The sequence below is a fragment of the Squalius cephalus genome, assembly GCF_949319135.1.
Source record: "Squalius cephalus genome assembly, chromosome: 19".
In the NCBI taxonomy this organism is placed as follows: Eukaryota; Metazoa; Chordata; class Actinopteri; order Cypriniformes; family Leuciscidae; genus Squalius; species Squalius cephalus.
In genome coordinates this window covers 23,637,614-23,657,745 of record NC_137140.1, presented here as the reverse complement: position 1 = coordinate 23,657,745, position 20,132 = coordinate 23,637,614, and the positions used below count along the sequence as shown (strand labels likewise).

General features: G+C 38.2%; 1 protein-coding gene across 11 annotated transcripts in view; it reads right to left on the bottom strand.

Moving 5' to 3' along the window:
* arhgap12b (Rho GTPase activating protein 12b) overlaps positions 1-20,132 on the bottom strand; it is a 52,975-nt gene that overhangs the window by 24,341 nt on the left and 8,502 nt on the right. For 5 of the 11 annotated variants that reach the window (XM_079851368.1, XM_079851361.1, XM_079851366.1 and 2 more), the window contains exons 2-3: positions 18,679-19,444; positions 2,568-2,654 (exon numbers count right to left, since the gene is read on the bottom strand). In XM_079851368.1, the coding sequence (XP_079707494.1) occupies positions 2,568-2,654; positions 18,679-19,365 (774 nt within the window). In that variant the 5' untranslated portion in view covers positions 19,366-19,444. The remainder of the gene's footprint in view (positions 1-2,567; positions 2,655-18,678; positions 19,445-20,132) is intronic. The other 6 variants (XM_079851363.1, XM_079851362.1, XM_079851369.1 and 3 more) reach the window with 2 other exon arrangements.

The following is a 20,132-nucleotide window of genomic DNA, read 5'->3' as shown; positions in this document are numbered from 1 at the left end:
GCGCTGCCCAACTTTCTTTCCAACTTGCTTGTTATAGAGAAGAAAGCAAAGAAAACATGTTTCAAACAGCCTTTCAGATTTTTGTATTGACTATGGATTATCAAACACCACCAAATACAAGAATATTAATTCGTAAGTGCCACTAATTCGTAGTTTTATGTAACAGCTCTAGGCATGTGACCAAAAGTTTGAATCTTATTGGTTTTCTTCGCAATGCGATGAATACCTCTCTGTAAAAAAAAAAACACACATAAAAGTTGCATTAATGGCATGCGAATGTTCATGTGGGCCTAAACAGACTTTAACATTAGTCTTGTTGTAAACAGGCCTTCACACTTGCTTGTACATAAAACATGGCCGGATATATCAGTCTTTAAATTCACTGTTGTCTCAAATTGTGAAAAACAAGCAAATAGATATGCATTTAATTTTTTAATTCTGTCTCACAAAGAGAGCCTTACTGTCAAAGATACCATTTTACAAATATAATATGATAAATGTTCTGATAAAGTTTTTATTTTTGAAGTACGTGTTACCACTACGGATATGCATTTATTTTCAGTAATTCAACAATCTGTTGCAAATTACTACTTTAGTTTTAATCTTCAGTGGGGCACTTTAAAAGGTGCTTTATAAATAAAGTTTTGCTTATTTAGAGAGAACAATGGACAATATTTCAGTTCATCATGCATAACAGGAAATATATTAAACAACCCCACATAAATGTCTTTTGATCGTATCTTAGCATAAAGGAAATGCCTTCTAGAATGATACTTTACTCTTTCTCTCTTACTCACTTAATCACAGACTGATAATTCAGACAGAGTGGATTAATCTGAACTGATACTGAAACAGATAATCTTATCAAGCTGAATCAAATCAGAATCGGCCAAACGACCCGACAACATGCACATTAGATGCAATGACGCAATCACTGTAATGATGCATCCAATAAAAGAAATCCCAACTGTGTGTCCTAGACTTAAATTAAGCACATGGCTTGTTAACAAAGGTGCAGAGTCATTGCGGTGCACTTGCTGTGCTAGATCACTATGGCTGATTTACTCAAGTGTTGTTCCCGGTGTTGGTCCGTCACCCCTGTACACACAAGCACAGCAGGGTTAACGAAACGTCTTAGACTCTCGTCGAACGTCTGCCACATGGACTAAAGGAGATGACGGCTCTTGGTACAGAGAGCACAATAGCTATTCAGGCAGAGCTGCCCTCAGAACAACTCACAATGACTCAACAAAGAGGAACAGAAAGATGAATAGACAGAGCGAGGCGATTCGGGAGTGACAGACACAGCCAAAAAGATTTTCAAAAGTGTCACTTTCTCAGCACAGAGGCATGGAAGAGCAAAGAACAATGATTTCAGAAAGACTTCTGAAATAGTCTGGAAATATGAGGCTCTGCATTGGAAACAACCAAAAACTTTGGGGAACTGTGGGAAAGGAATTCTAATTATGCAAAACTATAGGAGAAAGACATTCCCAACGCTCAACGCGTTGTCCTATATGTTAGTGGTGCAGGACACCCATGCCTGCCCTGGACAAGACCTTTAGCTGCAGAAATAGACACAGAACAATGTGTCTTTATCACGATGACCACAAAGCCACCGTACTGACGGAACAAAGCTTAAGTGTTGAAGACACTTGCCTGAATGACACGGGTTAATCAGCAAAAAGACGTCAATGGCCGCAATGACGCAACCTGTACTTGCCTCTCTGCTAAGGAAGCCTCAGTGCTGCTCTCCGTTCAAAAAAACAACTGACATCATCCCTCTCTCCTACACACTGTCCATTTCTTATAGGTCAAGTTATGTGTGAGATTTCACCACAAAAGAGTATTCCAGTCGCTAGACAGCATGACAGTGACATGACAGAACACTGCAGCAAATTAAAATAATAATCATACCATACATATACATACATGACAAAATACAGTAAAAACAGTAATACTGTGAAATATTAAAATAATTCAAAATAGCTTTTTGTTTTAATATATTTTAAAACGTAATTTATTCCTGTGATGGCAAAGCTGAATTTTCAGCATCATTACTCCAGTCTTCAATGTCACATGATCCTTTAGAAATCATTCTGATATGATTGATTTGCTGCTCAAGAAATATTTCTTATTATCAATGTTGATGGCTTAATATTTTTGTGAAAACAGTGAATTTTTTCAGGATTATTTGAAGAATAGAACAGCATTTATTTGAAATAGAAATGTTTTGTAACTTTATGGATCTCTTTGCTTTCACTTTTGATCAATATAATGCATCCTTGCTGAATAAAAGCATTAAACTTTTAAATGGTAGTGTATATTATTATTAATAATATTAACAGTTAATATTAACAATTACAATATATCCAACATTTATTGCATTTTTATAATTATTATTTGATTAACATTATTATTTCAATTTCACAATTTAACAATTATCCATGGGTAACATTTATCATACATGAGAAGCCACACCCTTAAATGAGAACCCAACCTACATTAAACGTCTTCCTGTATATCACAGCATTCTCAATTTCCCCCTTCAGTGCTCGGACACTCACCAGGTAGTGTGGAGATCGAAGGTAGGAGAACATGTCTCCTGTGGATCTGGGGCCAAAACCGGCCCCCGCTGAGAAAGTGAGGTCCTTCTTGAAGCAAGAGGGACAGCAAGCGATACAGAGAGGGCGGAAGAGAAAAATAAGGAATCAGAGACAAGAGTCAGTCACGGCTTTCTAACCCAAAGCCACAAAGAGGCAGGCACTAGGTGCTTAAAGAGAGCATCTTAGTAGGTTAAATATAGAAGCAGTAGCGTTCTCTTTAAATAGGTTCACTCATTAGGACACCGGTCTTGACTATTGTAGAGTAAAAGAGAGAGAGTAAAGCAACCACTAAGAGAAATCATGACAGGGTGGCCTTGTACGCTGAGGGTCTTCCAACAGAGGTCAGAGGTTACAGCACTAGAGATCAATGGAGATGCAGTTCACACGCTCCACAGAGAAACGGTGGGATTTAAATCGCCATGGTTCCTGTTCACGAGTCTGTCAGGGTGTAAGTTTGAAGCTCCATTCACACTGACAGTGATTAAATCACTAGAGGTCACCAAGTTACTGTGCTGTTGGTTGCTTTTGGACGTTTCAACTCGACTGCAGTGTCAGGTGGAAAATCACATGAACTTCACTGACCAAACTCCCACTGGTAGTAGCCAACGAATTTCTTAACGAATTTAACTCTGCTAAACTTTGTTGGATGACAATTAATGACTTTCTTGTGGTCTACACATCACTGTCAGTGTAAAGGCTTGATAAATAAATACTTTTGTCCTATTTTATTATAATATCTATAACTACAAGTACACCCTGTGTAGGTTGATGCACTCTGAAAAGTGAAAACACAACAGTGCTATCAAAACATTGCTCTGTTTGTTTGAGCACCCTAGCCAGTCTGACATAGCAACAGTGACTGAACCAATAGCGTGAGTTTGGGGCGGGGATTTTTTTTTTTCAACCAATGGCGGACGAGGACAGTGTTTGGGGAAACCTGTTTAAAAACAGTCAAAGCTTGACCTGCCCTGAGTCAGCAGTTTTGACATTTCATTGGCTGGGCAGTTGCCGTGCAGGGCTTTGAACAAAGAGAGTGCCCTGTGTGCCTAGTCAAGCTCTACCCCACAAGTCTTCTGCTGATAATTTGCACACGGTCACGTCGACTCTCGTGCCCAATACATCACACCCACTCACAACCCCACTCACTGAATAATGCATATAGTGATTACTGTGTGTGGATGAGCCTGAGAGAGACTGGTGTTTACAATTCTCGAAAGTACAACCAAAGTCCCCTTTAAGCAACTCTGTTGACTCGGCAGCCATTTTCGCAGCTTTAATAATACATCTATGCCAAATCATTCCTCATCAAGACGACATCAACTTGGTTTGCAGTATTTATAATAATAATAATAATAATAATAATACTATAGATACTATACTATCAAAATGTTTGTCAAATTGTAAAATTTCATTTTATGGACAAAACAAAAAATATAATCTATTGTGTTTCATAGAACAAAAAGTCAAACAGGTTTTGATTGACATGAGGGTGAGTAAATGAGGACAGAATTTTCATTTTTAGATGCACTATTTAAATAAAGTTTTTTAATAAATCTCTCTCACATGCTCATGCAGAAATGGTCACTATGAAGATAACATATGAATGAAAGGGTGAATCAGGTTAATTAAAAATTAAGACACTCTAAATGCTTATGCTTTTATCAAGCCTCTCCTGCTTTAAACAACACGATAAGAAAAAGGGCAAGGTTAAAGCGTGACCGGCAATCTGCACAATAGTACAAAACAATGTGTTCATGTGTTATCACTTCTGCAGAGGTGTGAATATTACCAAGTCTGTCATAGAGATTATAAGAACTCAACACTTGTCCACCAATTCAACACTCAACATTTCAAGAGCTCTCTTCCTCTCTGCTTCTTTATTTTATGCACTTTCACCTTCCATCAAGGTGACCCACATAGAACCATCCCTACGTGCAAACATATAGATTTAGCTGTGCAGAGCTAAGCCAGCATTAAACCCATCACAGAAACCTCCAATCAGACACTTACATATACAATTTAGCCTCAGGGAATTTTGTAGGCTGGATTTCCATGATTTCAACTATCCTTCAGTGCTACATTCATAAGAGCGCTTCAGAGACGTTGTTGACATTCTTTAGGTCAATCAAAAGTCATGTGATCATTTTAGAGCTCAATCTAGTTAACAACAACAACAAGACTGAGACAGGCACAGACATAGAGGAAATAATACCACTGTGAGGAACAAAAAGTCAGACAAAGACAGGAAATGGAGTCAGACAGAAGTGTTGTCTGGGGTACAGGTGAGAGACGGCTGCTCAAGTAAACAAAGTTGATCAAAAGGCCTAAATAACATATAAAACATGGCCTTTGTTTCAATATTTACATTTATTCGTTTAGCAGATACAAGACAAACTCCATCATAAACACATTTGTACAAATTATAAATAAATATTCAAGCAAGAAGGGAAAACTTAACCATGATCCTTTGCAATTACGTCATACTCTCAGCCTTAAGTTTTGTTTGAGGCACCAAGCAAGTTACCTAGATAATCACAATCAACACTGTTAAGTCTACTTTGTTCTATTATGTCTATTAAATAGTCTGTACTTATTTTAGACAGATATTCTGACGGTGGTTGGTCGCTTTGCAGTGGCTGATGTGAAGCTGGATTCCGCAGTGTTTTCAGAATGATTTTAGATCAGACAGGTCGTGGAGAACTTTTGCAGAGTACCCAAAATCTCTCTAGACCTTGAAAATTCAAGAGAAAGAATGAGAGGAAAAGCAGAAGAGAAAGAGACACCCACTAAAAACTTCTGCATTAGCTGTCATGCAGCTTACGTTACTACAGACTGATGATTAACTAACATCACCATGTCCCAGCACTTCCATAAACTTTTAAAGGTGCTCTAAGCGATGTTGGGTGACGTCACTTCTTGTTGACGTTCGAAGTATTGTCAAACGAAACGGAGGCTAGCTCGACCCTCCCTCCTCCTCATCCCGTCCCCTCCCCCTCCCTTCCGTGCTTCCTGAAACAGGCTTTTCCGATGTAAATTCGCGTTCCTTCTCCTTTTCCCTCTTCTTTGCTATTTTTTCATCGGAACGTCGTCTCTTTGGTCGTGTGTCGGCCATATCAAAATTCAATAGAATATAATTCTAATGTTAATCGTTGTCTACGACATCTCTCCTCTAGCTAACTTCCCTCTTCATGCTTCTCTCTCCTCGACTCCCCACAACCCCCTTCATGTGCACGCGCACTAACCCCCCAACCCCCACCCCCAAATCATTCTTGTCGGTTATTGGCTGGAACACTGTTATGTTTCGTGGTCCAGGCTGGGCCAGTTTGTTTTTGTTGCCGTTTGTGGAGCCTGGGCTGTCTACAGAGACCGCGTTTTTTACAGTGTGTTCAGGGGACAGGCAGCGAGCGGATAGTGAGGAGATGTTTGCTGTATGTGACAAAAAATGTTTCAGCCTAAAAAACGCGTGACATCGCTTAGAGAACCTTTAACTGGCACATTACACTCTTCAGTGTTATGTCCAGTCTGCATACATAAGGTCAAATCCTAAAGATCAAGCTTGTTCGTCACCATTCTTAGTCTTTTTACGTTACAGTCGATAGCAATATAAGAACAAAAATAGTTCCTCCGGAAGCCAGAGTTACGTAAACAAGGGAGACGACAACAACATTGTCATCTGGATTATGGATTTAAAATCTGATTTACCCTTTTGCCCGGGAGGGGAATGACCTGTTAGGATGTCAAACCACCACAACAAATCAAGACATGTTCTTATTCATCTTGAAATGTTTGTTCCTGACTCAGGGTTTTGAATCACTATAGGAAGAGAAGAAAATGAGACTCCTCAGACATCATTTTGGTGCCATGAACAATCAGGTTTGAGTCTCAGAATGCACAGACCGTCTTCAGAAAAAAATCCTGATTGTTCATGTAAATAGCAAATTGTCGTTGAGTGTCAGTAAAGACGGTCTCTTCCTGTCTTGGAGTATGGCTTTCAGCAAAAAAATAAGCAGCAAAATGCAAGATTTCTTACCTTTCCATCTAATTATCAATCAATATACTGCCCAGGTTGATAAATTGGCAGATATTTGGTAATTGAATTAGTTAATAACCATGTTTGCTTGAACAGAAGTATACAGAAATTGGATATTTGAATATATTTTAAAATGTGATTTAGTCCTGTGATGGTAAAGCTGAATTACCACAATATTCAGTCATGTGACACTTCAGAAATCATTCTAATATGTTGATTTTGGTGCTCAAGAGACATTTATTATTATCAATGTTGAAAACTGTTTTGCTGCTAAATATTTTTGTCAAAACCATGATACGTTTTCTTCAGGATTCTTTGATAGAAATAGAATAAAATAAAATAAATAGTCAGTGTCCCATGCCAGTAAAGTGCAGGAGATTCAGATGTTTACATATCAAATCAAATCAAATCAAATCAAATCAAATCAAATCAAATCTCACAAAATTAAATGACTGCTATCTCCAATATTTTTCTAATAAATCAAGAAATGTGTCGTCCCTGTGTATGCATCTCTTCCAGTATCTGAAACATAATTTTGCTTTATTTCACTTTGTCCCTCCTACACATTTAGCCTCAAACAGATATCAAAACTAGTATTTCACATCTGTCAACTCAAATTCATCTGTGACATTATCTTTCTCTCGCCCTTTGGCTGACTGACTGGATGAGAGTATTTCAGCTGAAACGGAATGGTAAAGAGACATGGAGGCTCTTCACCCCCCTTAGATGTCTGATAATGTGGCTTTTGTCAGTCATTCAGCCCTTTGGAGGCCTCTAGAGTCTCATTCTCTGTCTAGTTCAGTGATGACAACACTTCCCCTGCAGTTGCCTTAGATTCAGCAAGCAACTCCAGGAGGTGAAGCTAAAAGCAGACATTTAATTCAGAATAGACTGCTGTGGTTTCAAAGCCAATAATTGGGCTTTCGGCCACTTTGTGCATGTGTTTATGGGATTCAATTTTATTACTCCGGGGCTTGATACTTATAATGACACAGCATGAAATTTAGAGCACACACACACAGGCCTAGTTAAGAGACCTGAATCTGAACACAAGGCAGTTCCGCTGTTCCGAGTTATTGTTTGGGAAAAATGAAAGTTGCGTCCCAAATGATGGACTACACTATGCACTTATATTATACGTACGTACTTATGCACTCCGTGTATGAATTTTATATGGTTATTTTGTCATTCGACATCGGAGTCCGATGCCCCTCCCCCTCCGCTACGTAATTAAAGTTGCGACAGTTGAGTGGAAGTTAATTAAGTGCATCATCCGGGTATTTAAAGTGCACTTTTCAGTGTGAATTTTCATTGTGAACACACTATTCACACTTGGGAGTCTTTTCAGGCTGACATATGACTTCAGGATAATATTCCTGACTTGAATATTCAAATTTCAATTTGACCATTTCTACTTCACTATTGCTTACTCACAAACACTTACATTTTCAATAACTAGGGGTGCACAATATATCAGAAACACTGTTTTCTGCAAATATTAGTGATTCGCAACTGGTCGATTTAATTGTTTGAGCTCATTCATCAGATTTTTACATTTATATTAAGAAAGATAAGTAATCTTAAAAAACACTAATTTAATAACAGTGCAGCAAATTTCAAAATGAATATCCATTTTTCATACTGTGCATTGTAATGTTGTGATGCCTAAATTTACTGATTTTAGTTTACAAAACAGTATTGGATTTAAATATCGGCATCTGTTATTGACCAGAACATGAAAATAATTATCGGCTAGATTTTTAATAGTGGTATATTAAGGCAAAGGAAAAAAATCCGATAAATGTTTTTGAATCTTGTAAGAGGGACACACCATAACACAAGCGGCTCTTTGAGTGTTTGCTTTGGTTCTTTAGGCTCTCTTTGTGCCAGTATAAAGGGCCATTTTGGGGCACCCAGTGCTTACTGGCACAAACATCCACCCAAGTCTTTCTTTCCAATTGCACAAGCAGACAGCAATCCATCACACACTGCACAGAGAGAGAAAGAGATATTATTAACCTCTCCAAAAAGGACATAAAAGAGTATAAGATGAGTAAAAGGAGGGATAGAAAAACTGCCCTTTTAAGAGACAAAAAACATTATTGGCTGGAACTCAATAAACACCAAACCCACTGTAGAATAAAGATTAGATTGTAGACTTAGATTAGATTGTCGTTTTAAAATCCTCACCAAATGTATGCACATACAACCATGTAACGCTAAGAGTGTGTGTCACTTAATCCAGTTCTTTCCCATCTGCCCCCAACCCCCTCTTCTTTATGGAGGTACCATAAGAGGCTTTTATATGGGGGTGGGTTGTGTTCGATGCAAGAAGACAAGGGGAACATGCTTTTATACTAATTTAAACACACTCCAAATCTTTCCAGGTTGGTTGACTCAGAAGTTGGCATTTTGAGAGATGTTTTCAACTTCAGGCTCTGAACTGATAAGACCTGCAATTTCCCCAACAGCACTGAAAGAGAAGTTAGAGTGAAACGTGAGAGCTAGAAGCACTCAGTGGCCAGCGAGCCAGAGGGTGACAGGAAGGATAGCGAGAGTGGTCTTTGACTGGGGTCTTCAAACCATCTGCCTAGATGATGTGTCAAAACACAGGATCAGCCAAGCTGATTTTATGAGGATTACATGAGGGGAGTGTCTTGTTGGAAGATATCACAAACTGTCACTCTCATTGACAAGCTTCTCCCTATGTACCAGAGATTAACAACCCTTCTGTAGAACAAGATAAAACATTTTGAAAAATGTCTTGTGCTTTTTGTCCATTCAATGAATTTCAGCAGGGCACAATGTTGTTTTGAACCCATCAACTTTCATTATAATGGACCAAAGCTTGAAAAGAGTTAAAACACTTTAAATTATTTTGTTATGTGTGGAACACAGAAGAAGATCATTTAAAGTGTTTTAAAGTTCATATAGTTCATTTTTGAGTGAACTATCCCTTTAGTTCATTTTGATAGTTCATTTTTGGGTGAACTATCCCTTTAAGAACTGACATTGAACCCTAACTGTTCAGGTCAGTGTATGCTATTAACTCTTTCCCCGTCAGCATTTCTGATCATTTTCACAAACTTTCATGGCCGCCTGAATATTTTGTTGTATGAATATCTGAACATGTAATATATACACAAGAACATGCTCTGCTTTAAAAAAAAAAAGAACAAAAAAAAACCTTTTTATTCTAGCTTCATGCATTCTTTTTTTATCAACACTTGAAAAGGGGGGCAAGTATCATAAAAAACAACATTTTAAATAAAAAGCTGAGAAAATAGTGAAAAAAAAAAGACTACGCCCGGATCGCATTCAGAACGATGATCAAAACATATATGGAGTAGATCGAGTCCATCAACATCACCTAAGCTTGCACAGTCCTAAACTATTTCCTAGGTCTACATTAGGCGTTAGCATTAGCATTTATATGCTGTTTAATGTTTGATGATTGTTATTTTACATGTGCATAAGCCATGCTTCTTTCACTTGTTTCCGCTTCTTCTTCGTCTGTGTTTTTATCCGGAGATTCTGTACTCTTTTAGAAGATGCGTAATAGCTTCCTCTACCGTATAACATGGATTGCTGGAAATTTCCATCAATGGCGGAGAAGCGTTGTGTCATAAATAATAGAAAATTCTGTCAATGCCAGGGAAAGAGTTAATATTTCAAAAGCATCTCTTTATGTAATAGTGAGATTAGCACAAGCATAATCTACAGCTCAAAAAACAAATCTTTGTGATCCAAGTGGTATTTGGTGCAAGAAGGCCAAAGGGTAACACCCCGGCAGGGTTATTTGAGTGTTAAAGGAAGTGCATCATAAGGTCTTGCACAAAAAAAACTGCAGACACAAACTGGCACACAAACATACACATACAGTAATACTGAAAGTGCAAACAGAGAGTGGACAGAGGAAACTTCTTTAGTAATGACTTCCTGTGTCCTTCAGCCACAACTGAATCACAGTAACAAAAGCTGGCAAAAAGTGATAGTGTACAGACGACTCAATGTACACACACAAATGTGAAGTACTGAAAGCAGTGAAATTCTTCGCCCTGAGGATCTTCTCTTTGTTTTGACATGCTTGCTAAAACTAACAGCTTGCAAATACTAACACATAGACACATCTCAAAGTGACTGATAATCAAACAAAAACATGTCTGGGTCACATTTCACACAGATAGTACATGGAAAAACTCCCTTGAAACATATACATACATGTTCAAAAGTCTGAGGTCATTAAAAAAAAAAGATTTGAAAAACAAAAAAACAAAAAAAACTCTCCTATGCTCACCAAAGCTACATTCGATTAAAAAATACATTAAAACCATAATGTGAATACTATTTTATTATATATATTTTCAGCATCATTACTGCAGTCTTCAGAGTCAAATGATCCTTCAGAAATCATTCTAATATACTAATTGTGATTTAGTGTTCAAGAAACATTTCTTATTATTAACACTGTTGGAAACAGTTGAGCTGTGGAAACCTTTAATTTTTCAAGATTATTTGATGAAAAGTTCAAAAGAACAGACTTTATTTGAAATAGAAATTGTTTGTAACAATGTTAAAGTCTTTACTGTGACTTTTGATCAAATTAATGCATTCTTTCTGAATTAAGTAAGCATACACTTCTTAATGAACCCAAACTTTTGAATGGTAGTGTAGTAAATTTGAATAATATATGATGTTTTTCCTTACAGCAATGACAGAAATGTTTTTGCACTGCAGTAATGAGAACTTAAGTAAAGCATGTTTAATTGCTGTAAAAATGGCAATGAAGAAAATATAGTCCAAAAACAGGCTTCATTTTCTATAAGTAAAGCATGATGTCTTACATCTTTCTTTTGATTTTGGGTCAATCTGTCCTGGACATGTTCTTCACCTGACTATTCCTTTGCAATGGTTTGTCACAAGCATCCACAAACAGTAACTTTCGGCTTTGAAGGCATTAACCAGGTGCCAATCTTCTATGCTGGAGAGAGACATCAAACATATTATGGCCTTTCAGACACGGCAGGACACACACACAGCACAGAGACATCCATCTCCACAGTGAAATCCATTTCATTAATGAACTCATGAGGAGAAACACAGAGGAGAAGGGTCATCAGCCAATCACAGGCGAGGACAGTAGAGGCCTGTGGCCTTGTACTTCCTATCCTCTACACACACAGATGTTGAAAACTGATATGTTTAGACTAGTTAACCACAAGTAATATTCATGGCAGGAAATAGGAAATAGAAATAGAAAATAGGAAATAAATACATGAGTAAGTTTGCTGACTGCAGTGTTTGCATAAAAAAGTTCTCTAATATGTGAGAGGGTTGATTCTTTGTGAGTGGGCAGATCACTCCGGATCATTCTACACTACTGGTTCACTATTGTGACTGATGCACCTCAGCTCAGCAAACCGAGATGTAGAACGTTCCCTCTGACAAAAGCACTCATGCACTGCTGAGATAATGTCCAACATAATCAAAAGGTCATAAACCCCTGTGAGGGACGGGTTACCTAAGTTCAGTCAGTGGCACAATGTTGTTTTCGCTCTCTCTCTCTCTCTCATCTGTTTGACTTTAGCCTTTCCCACAGCTAAATGTCCCTGGATGTATTGTGGCTGGTCTGAATTGGTTTAAACACCAGAAAAATGTGAAACGGGGAGAAAAGTATTCGCAGTGACATAAACTGATTCGCAAAGTTTGCTTCTTTTGTATTTGTAGATTAATTTTCACATGTTTCTATGGTACACTGGAAAAACAATGATTAGCATTTCATAAGATTTAAAGGCTTTCACTGGCAAAAACCTTTAATATATGCAAAGAGTCAATATTTTTACAGTGTTGACCCTTCTTCATAACCTCAGCAATTTGCTCTGGCATGCTGGATATTAGCTTCTGGCTGATGGAGATCAATTCTTGCCTTATAGTGCTCATAGTCTGATTGTCCATTCGCCATTTGAGGATTGACTAAAGGTTCTCTATGGGATTAAGATCAGTGGGGTTGCCTGGGCTACGGATCCAAAATTTACATGTAATGATCACTGAGCCACTCTTGCCTTGTGACATGGTGCTGCATCTTACTGGAAAATGCATGGATCATCACCAAATTACTCCTGGGTTGTTGGGAGAAGTTCTTGCAGGATGTTTCAATACCATTCTTTATTCAAGGCAGAGTTTTTGGAGAGAGCCCACTTCCTTGGATGAAAAGCAACCCCACACATGGATGGTCTCAGGATGCTTCACTGTTGGCATGACACAGGACTCATGGTAGAGTACCCCTTTTCTTCTAAGGACAATCGCTTTTCCAGATGTCTCAAAAGGTCGGAAGGGGGCTTCATCAGAGAATTAATGTATCAATCCTTGCACTTCTTGCAGAATTTCAGTCTGTCCTTGATGTTTTTCTTGGAGAGAAGTGGCTTTTTTGCTGCCCTTCTTGACACCTGTCCCGTTGTCCACTCACACCCACCTGCTGCCAATACTGAGCAAGATCTGCACTGGTGGTGACACATAGCTGTCGTAGCCAACTCCTCAGGAGGAGACAGTTGCAGGACGCTCTGTGACGTCCTGAAGCCTTCTTTACTGCAGTCGAATCTCTCTCCTTGAAGTTCTCGATGATCCGGTAAATGGTTCTTTCAGGTGCAATATTCTTTGAGTAAATTCCTTGCATGTGAGGTCATTTTGATGCAAATTGATGATGGACGCCAAAAACAAGATGGATGTCTTGTTTTTCTAAAGGTAACCATTGCTAAAGAACACAGTGCTTCTTCCCACCTTTTACAGCAATCGGTCTGCTCTTATAATCCAATCAGAATGATTGAGTGATTTCACCTGGCTAGCACTTGTTCACACTTTCCCATGTGCTGATGATATGATTAGTGAAATGATGTTAGCTGGTCATTTTGTGCCAGGCCCAAAAATTTGGGATTTTGTGATAAGGTCTATTTGTAATTATTTAAAATGCATCTGATCACTCTGCACAATAATCTAGAAACAAAGTGAATAAACACCACAGCAACTGAAGTAGCAAACTTTGCGAAACACAAAATTTATGTCAAGGCTGTATATAGAAAGATAGTGCCTTAATTACTTGTCAGCAGTCTAGACATACATTCCAATCAACTTTTTAGATAACAGTAGTAAAATAGACTACTACACTTTTATTGTAGCTGGATGCGCTCAACCTGACATTCCAATCCCATCTAACAAATAAACTAAGTAATATCAACCACCACAATGTTTTATGTCTATTTTTGACTTAACACTAATTGCCATTCCAATTAAATAAGATTGGATTAAAATGCTAAATAACACATAAAATGCTAAATAACAAATTTTTATTTCAGAGAAAATACCGTTCAAAAGTTTAGGGTATGTATGATTTATTTTATTAATTAATACTTTTATTTATCAGTGGTGCATTAAATTAATCAAAAGTGACAGTAACAATATTTATCATGTTACAAAAAATTATATTTTAAATAAATGCCGTTCTTTTGAACTTTCTATTCATTAAAGAATCCTGAAAGAAAAAAAAAAGAAAAAATAATAATAATTCACAATATAACAGTTTTTACTGTTTGATTAAATAAATGCAGCCTTGGTGAGCAGAAGAGAATACTTTCAAAAACATAAAAAAAACCTAATCCCAAACTTTTGAACAGTAGTGTATCCTCTATGAGTGTGTGTCCATTTGGGTACAAAATTGTCCCCAGAAGTGATTTTTCAAAACCTCCCTTTTGGATCTTAAGGACACCCTCAATTGAAAAATGTATTCATAAATAAAGCATTTTTTTTTTACTTATTAAAATGCTAAATGTTTTCTTTTAGGTTTAGGCAAGTATAATTATCTTAACATTAAATAAAAAAAAACAGAAGTCTATAGTCTGTCTCTATTTTGATTAAATGTGTGTGAAGCTAAACTTACCTCACCCTCTGGACACATTCTGCCCCGACAACATGTCAGCTGTGCTCATCGACAGCAGACAGACAGAATGAGTTCGAGACAGAGAGATGCTCTGACAGCACGAGGGTACCAAACCACCCCCACACCACCCAAAACACACATCCATTTGATGTCCACTGCCATCTCTCAGCCTAAAGTCCATATTTAGTCAAAAATAGAGACAGACAGACAGGAACAACAACAGACAGGAGAGAGAGCGAGAGATCTTTGATACATGAGTAAATATTAGATTAGTGTGAGCTGTACTGTTTTCCGCCCACTAGGATCGATGGGCCTTTATTGGGTTATCCAACTGAAGTCGGTGTGTGTGTGCTAGGACAGGAATGACAGGAATGCTTGGGCCTCCTTTACTGTCAATGCAGGATTCGGACTGAAGCCGAACCCACACACACTTCTAAGACTCTTTTGGGCCTGTAACATGTGAGCTTAACAAAAGCGTCAATGATTCAATACTTGTGAAAATAACAATGAATGTACATACACGCCAAATCAGGAAAACCAGCAGAAACAGACCAAAACATTAAAGAAGCTGAAGTACAATAACTGTTCACAGTCACACAAAGGAAAACACCCAGCTGAGGGGGCTGAATTTAATTTCGTGCAGCTGCCCATTAGAAAAGCCCCTTTCTCTGTTATAAAAGCAATTCGTAATCTTTTATTAGAGAGGTGACATGCTACTAATCCCCTGGTCAAGCATTTGTGTGTGTCTTCTGAAGGCTTATTATTATTTCAAGTTATTTGAGTCTGTCATAAAAAAAATTAAAAAAGGATTTAAAAAAATTTGGAATAAGGAAACACTCTATAAACTCTATAAATATAAAGTCCATAAAAGTGAAAGAGTGGGGGAGGTGAAGAATAAGAGCCGGAAAGTGTGTGTGTGCGCGCCTGCAAATCTGCTTCAGGGGGTGAAGATAAAGTCGAGGCATAGAAAAAAGGCGAAGAATTGGGGTTCTAAATCCGTCCTCTGTGGGCCACTCTGGTGGAGTGTTGAGGGAAACAGATTTGGACCTTAATTCTTTCAGAGCGCAGAAGCTGCCCGTTCATAAGCGGAGGGGAGGAATCGACGTCAAGAGGGATGCGGACAGAGTATGTGACTTGGGCTAAAAGTAATTATACAAATAGTCCCCCCAAACTGAAAATGCATCATTTACTCAGCCTTCCAAGAATGTATAAATGGCATTCTTTATTCCAGCGTTGTTATTGGTAACTAAAACTATTAAAAGTAGAGTAGAGTAGAAAAATAGAATAGAACAGAATAGAATAGAATATTGAAATAAACCTGAAATAAAATATGAAATGAAAAACAGAAATGTTGCTTAGCAACTAACTGAAATAAAATAAGTTAAAATTACTAAAACTGAAATAAAAATGCATTAAAGATAACTAAAAATATAAAAATACTAGGGGTGTAACAATATATCGTGTCACAATATATCGCAATACAAAAATGCAACAATATGTATCGTGAATAGTTCACCCAAAATAAAAATTACTAAGTGAGAATTTTTTTTAGTTTTCAGAGTTATGGTGTCAGTCAGTACTAACATTAAAATATTATATATAATGTTGAATATAATATATAATAATGCAATAGGGGAATATCTGTAAAAATGTGGCCTACATTATTTTAAATGTATCTAGTCAGTGACAGAGAAACATATTCGTCTAAAATAACTCTGTATTTTCAGCTTCAGAATCATGAATATTGTTATTCTGGTGTCTCTATTGTCCTGTGCTTTGGGTTTCCAGCACCAAGTCCAAGAATATTCATTTATACACACGATGTAATATCAAATTTATCAGTTTAATAAACAGAACATTTTTTGTTAACTTATTGTTATGTCTTGGAGTATCGCAGTAATATCCTATCGTGAGTTCAGTATTGTAATATGTATCGAATCGTGACATGAGGGTATCGTTACAGCCCTAAAAATTACTAACTATAATTACTAAAAGAAATCAACTTAAAATGAAAACTGAATAAAAATAAAAGCTTATTCAAAACATTTATAAATGCTAAACTACATTTTACTCCAAAGAGCATAAGACTGTTCACACTTCTCTTTCTCATTCAGTTAAGTCACATAGTGCTGTTAATTGTTAAGTCTATAAAATCCATTAAATAATATCCAAAAATGTTAGTCTTAAAGGCTATTTTGTGTTTACAAAATAATTATTTTCTTGGTTATTAACTGAAAAAAAGAAAATGCCTTACAATAAAATACAAAGCTATTTAATGGCTTCACAATACTTATGATATTTTGTGTTTTTAAGGGTTTGGAACCATGAGGCTCAGTAATTGATAGTGAACTCCTTCTTTAAACCAAACATCATACATAGCAGAAGATTAATGAAATTTGGAGGCCAAATATTCTTTGTAAGGGATAGTTGTTAAAGGGCTGATTAAGTAATCACATGGATTAGTATTAGCAGCTGACCCTAATGGACAAAGCCTGACATGGGCAAATCCCTCAAAAGCCCAGAGTACTGTATGTTCTTTTAAGCCCATATATGTGTGCGCATGGTTAAGCCACTGTCTAGAACCTGACTTTGAGAAGCATCATGATTGTTCTCATTATTTGACAGCAAGAGGATGGTGGCTAGAAATCTTCTTGATGTTGCCAACCAAGATCAGTAATAATAGATCCACTCAACGTGGCATCACAAGCTACAGGTTTACAGACTCATGCTTATTATCCTTATTGTTCACAATGATGATCCTTATGGATACCAAAATCTCAACGCGCATCTTTCCATCTCACTCACACATACAAAACGGGGGCAACAGCATGATCTAGTCAGATATGACCTACTTTCTATTCTCCCACAATCCCCTTTGTTCCCCCAGCAGCACCCTGTTTCAGAGAGAGAGAGAGAGAGAGAGAGAGAGAGAGAGAAAGAGAGAGAGAGAGAGAAATGGGGGAGGAGGATAGTAACAAAGACTAAACACCCAACTCCACATGATGCACCCCGGGACACTCCAAAAGCTCAATCACTCAGAAACTACTTAGTACATATTACTGTAGACTCCCCAAACTGCAGAGCCCCTTGACACCTAAGTAGTGGATTAAACATAATGCATGCGTTTCATGTTTCAATTTGCTCAAAATAAGTCTTTAAAATCTCCTTATTTGTGTATTACATTAAAAAAATAGAAGATATGAAGATATTTTGTACATTTCCTACTGTGTAAATATATAAAACATTTATTTTTGTGAGTGAATGCAGCACAATCGCAAACATAAATGGACAACTTTAAAGGCGATTTTCTCAATGTTTCGATTTTTTTACACCCTCAGATTCGAGATTTCAAATAGTTGTATCTCGGCCAAATATTATCCTATCCTAACTAACCATACATCAATGAAAAGCTATTAATTCAGCTTTCAGATGATGTATAAATCTCAATTTCAGAAAAATGACACATGTGACTGTTTTTGTCGTCCAGGGTCACATATTACATAACTACGCACCCACACATATAATATAAAATATGATAAACACATAATGCACCGTGCATTCAGAGATTGTAGACTAATACAAGCAACTTTTTAAATTCAGAAACGACTCTGTAAAAAGCCCAACAAGTGTTGCATTTTGTGATCTCAATGACGTCTCTATTACTGTCTTAATCAAACCCTGAGAAGTGGCCACAATTTCCATCACCATATCAGAGGACAGACTGCATCTCCTGCTAAACAAGTCTCACATAGCGGAAAGGAAGGAACGCAGGAAGAGGAGAGAAAAACACTGCTGCAACCAATTTAATCTGACAGAAAAGAAGACGTGCAACCATAAATGTCAGAGGTAAAACCAAAGGAGGGATAAAGGGGAAGAAGTGAGGAGCAAATGTTAGATTAGTCTAGTAGTAATTGTTGGAACGGCAGATAATGACAGTGAAAGGATGAAAAGGAGCATTTCTGGCAAAGATAAGTGCTTGAAATGTAGAGAATGAAAGCCAAAGACGACATTGAAAGAGATAAAGGCAGAACATGAGTAAGTTTGGGAGGGAGAGGGAGAGAGAACAAATGCGTGGGAGAGGAAGGAGGAGGGCGAATGTCACTCGTTCTTACCTGCATGTGTTCGGTAGAGCTGCTGCTGAGCTCATCTCCAGATTCAGAGTCATTTCTCATTTTCTCCAACCCATTTCCGTGTGACATGCTCCCTTCCATCTCTACCGTCAACACACCTGGGAGTTTCCCCTGGCAACCATGCTCTCGTGGAGGGGATTCCGCCCGCCCTCGTGGAAGTGCGGGGTTGCCATGGTGATAGTTATGATGGTTGTTGTTGTTGAGCAGAGTCAGCTCGGCAACAACGCTCTTCATCCCCGGGTTCTGATTGGTGTCCCGCATCAACAAAGGCGGGGTCAGTTGCCCTGGCAATGGGGAAGGCGTCGTTGAAGGAGGTGGCCTGCCAAAGCTGGACCTTTCCGTAGGAGCACGTTGGTTGAGATTTTCGTTCGACGATCGGCACTGGCTGATTTCAAGGACGTTGGGGGGCTTTGCACGAGGTTTGGGCGGTGGCATGAGGGCACGTCGTACCTCTCGGACGTACTGAGCGGGGACATAAAAAGCCTTGGTGCCCTCCTCCCGCCGAACTTGCCACCAGTCCTCGTTGGTTTTACGAACCAACTGGTAGCATTCGCCCTGCCGTATGGAGATGAGTTTGTCTTTCGCCTTGTACTCATAATCGAACTCCACCTCGATATATACCTGCCCCGGGGCGATGGACAAATCACAACGGCCATCCCGTTCCGTCATGGCTCAATCTGTCCGTGCGTTATTCAGAAGACAGACTGTGAGTGGATCCACATCTCTCTCTCTTGCTGTGTCCGCTAGACTGCAAAAAGAGAGAAAAAGAGAGATTGTTAGCACACAGGGATTGAAAACACACACACACACACACACACACACACACACACACACACACACACACACACACACGTTGAAAACTGTGGTACTGCTAATCAATAGCAATTGTGACAGACTTGATCTGATCACACATTACACAAAATATATGCTACTGTACTTTCCAGTATCAAGGACAGACGCATGGTAACCTAATCATGCGTGAGGACGCCATGGCAACTAACATATCAGTAATCCAATGATCAAATTACAATGACAGGTCTCAAGGAACATAACCGTGCTCACTCACACACCGATCACTGAGTGAACCGAGTGATATTTTCCAGAGCATTGCCTGCAGATCCCTTTCTACCGTCAACATGCATCTGTTTGCCCCCCATATCCCACTCTCACATGTACACAATCCCCCTTAAGCATTCTGAGGTTAAATATACACTGTCATGTTCACATATGGTGCTTACAGATGATGGATTGTGACAGCCTTGGGCCGGATATAAAGAGCGGCTGGATTCACTCTTCCTTTTATTTCTCTGACTCCTTTGTTCTTTTAGCCATTTTGTGTATATGGAATAAAATGTGTAACTTTCTGATGCATACTATGCACAAAAACTGCAAGTAGTTTCTGATCTGGCCAGCTCTAATCTGATTGGCTGGCTTTT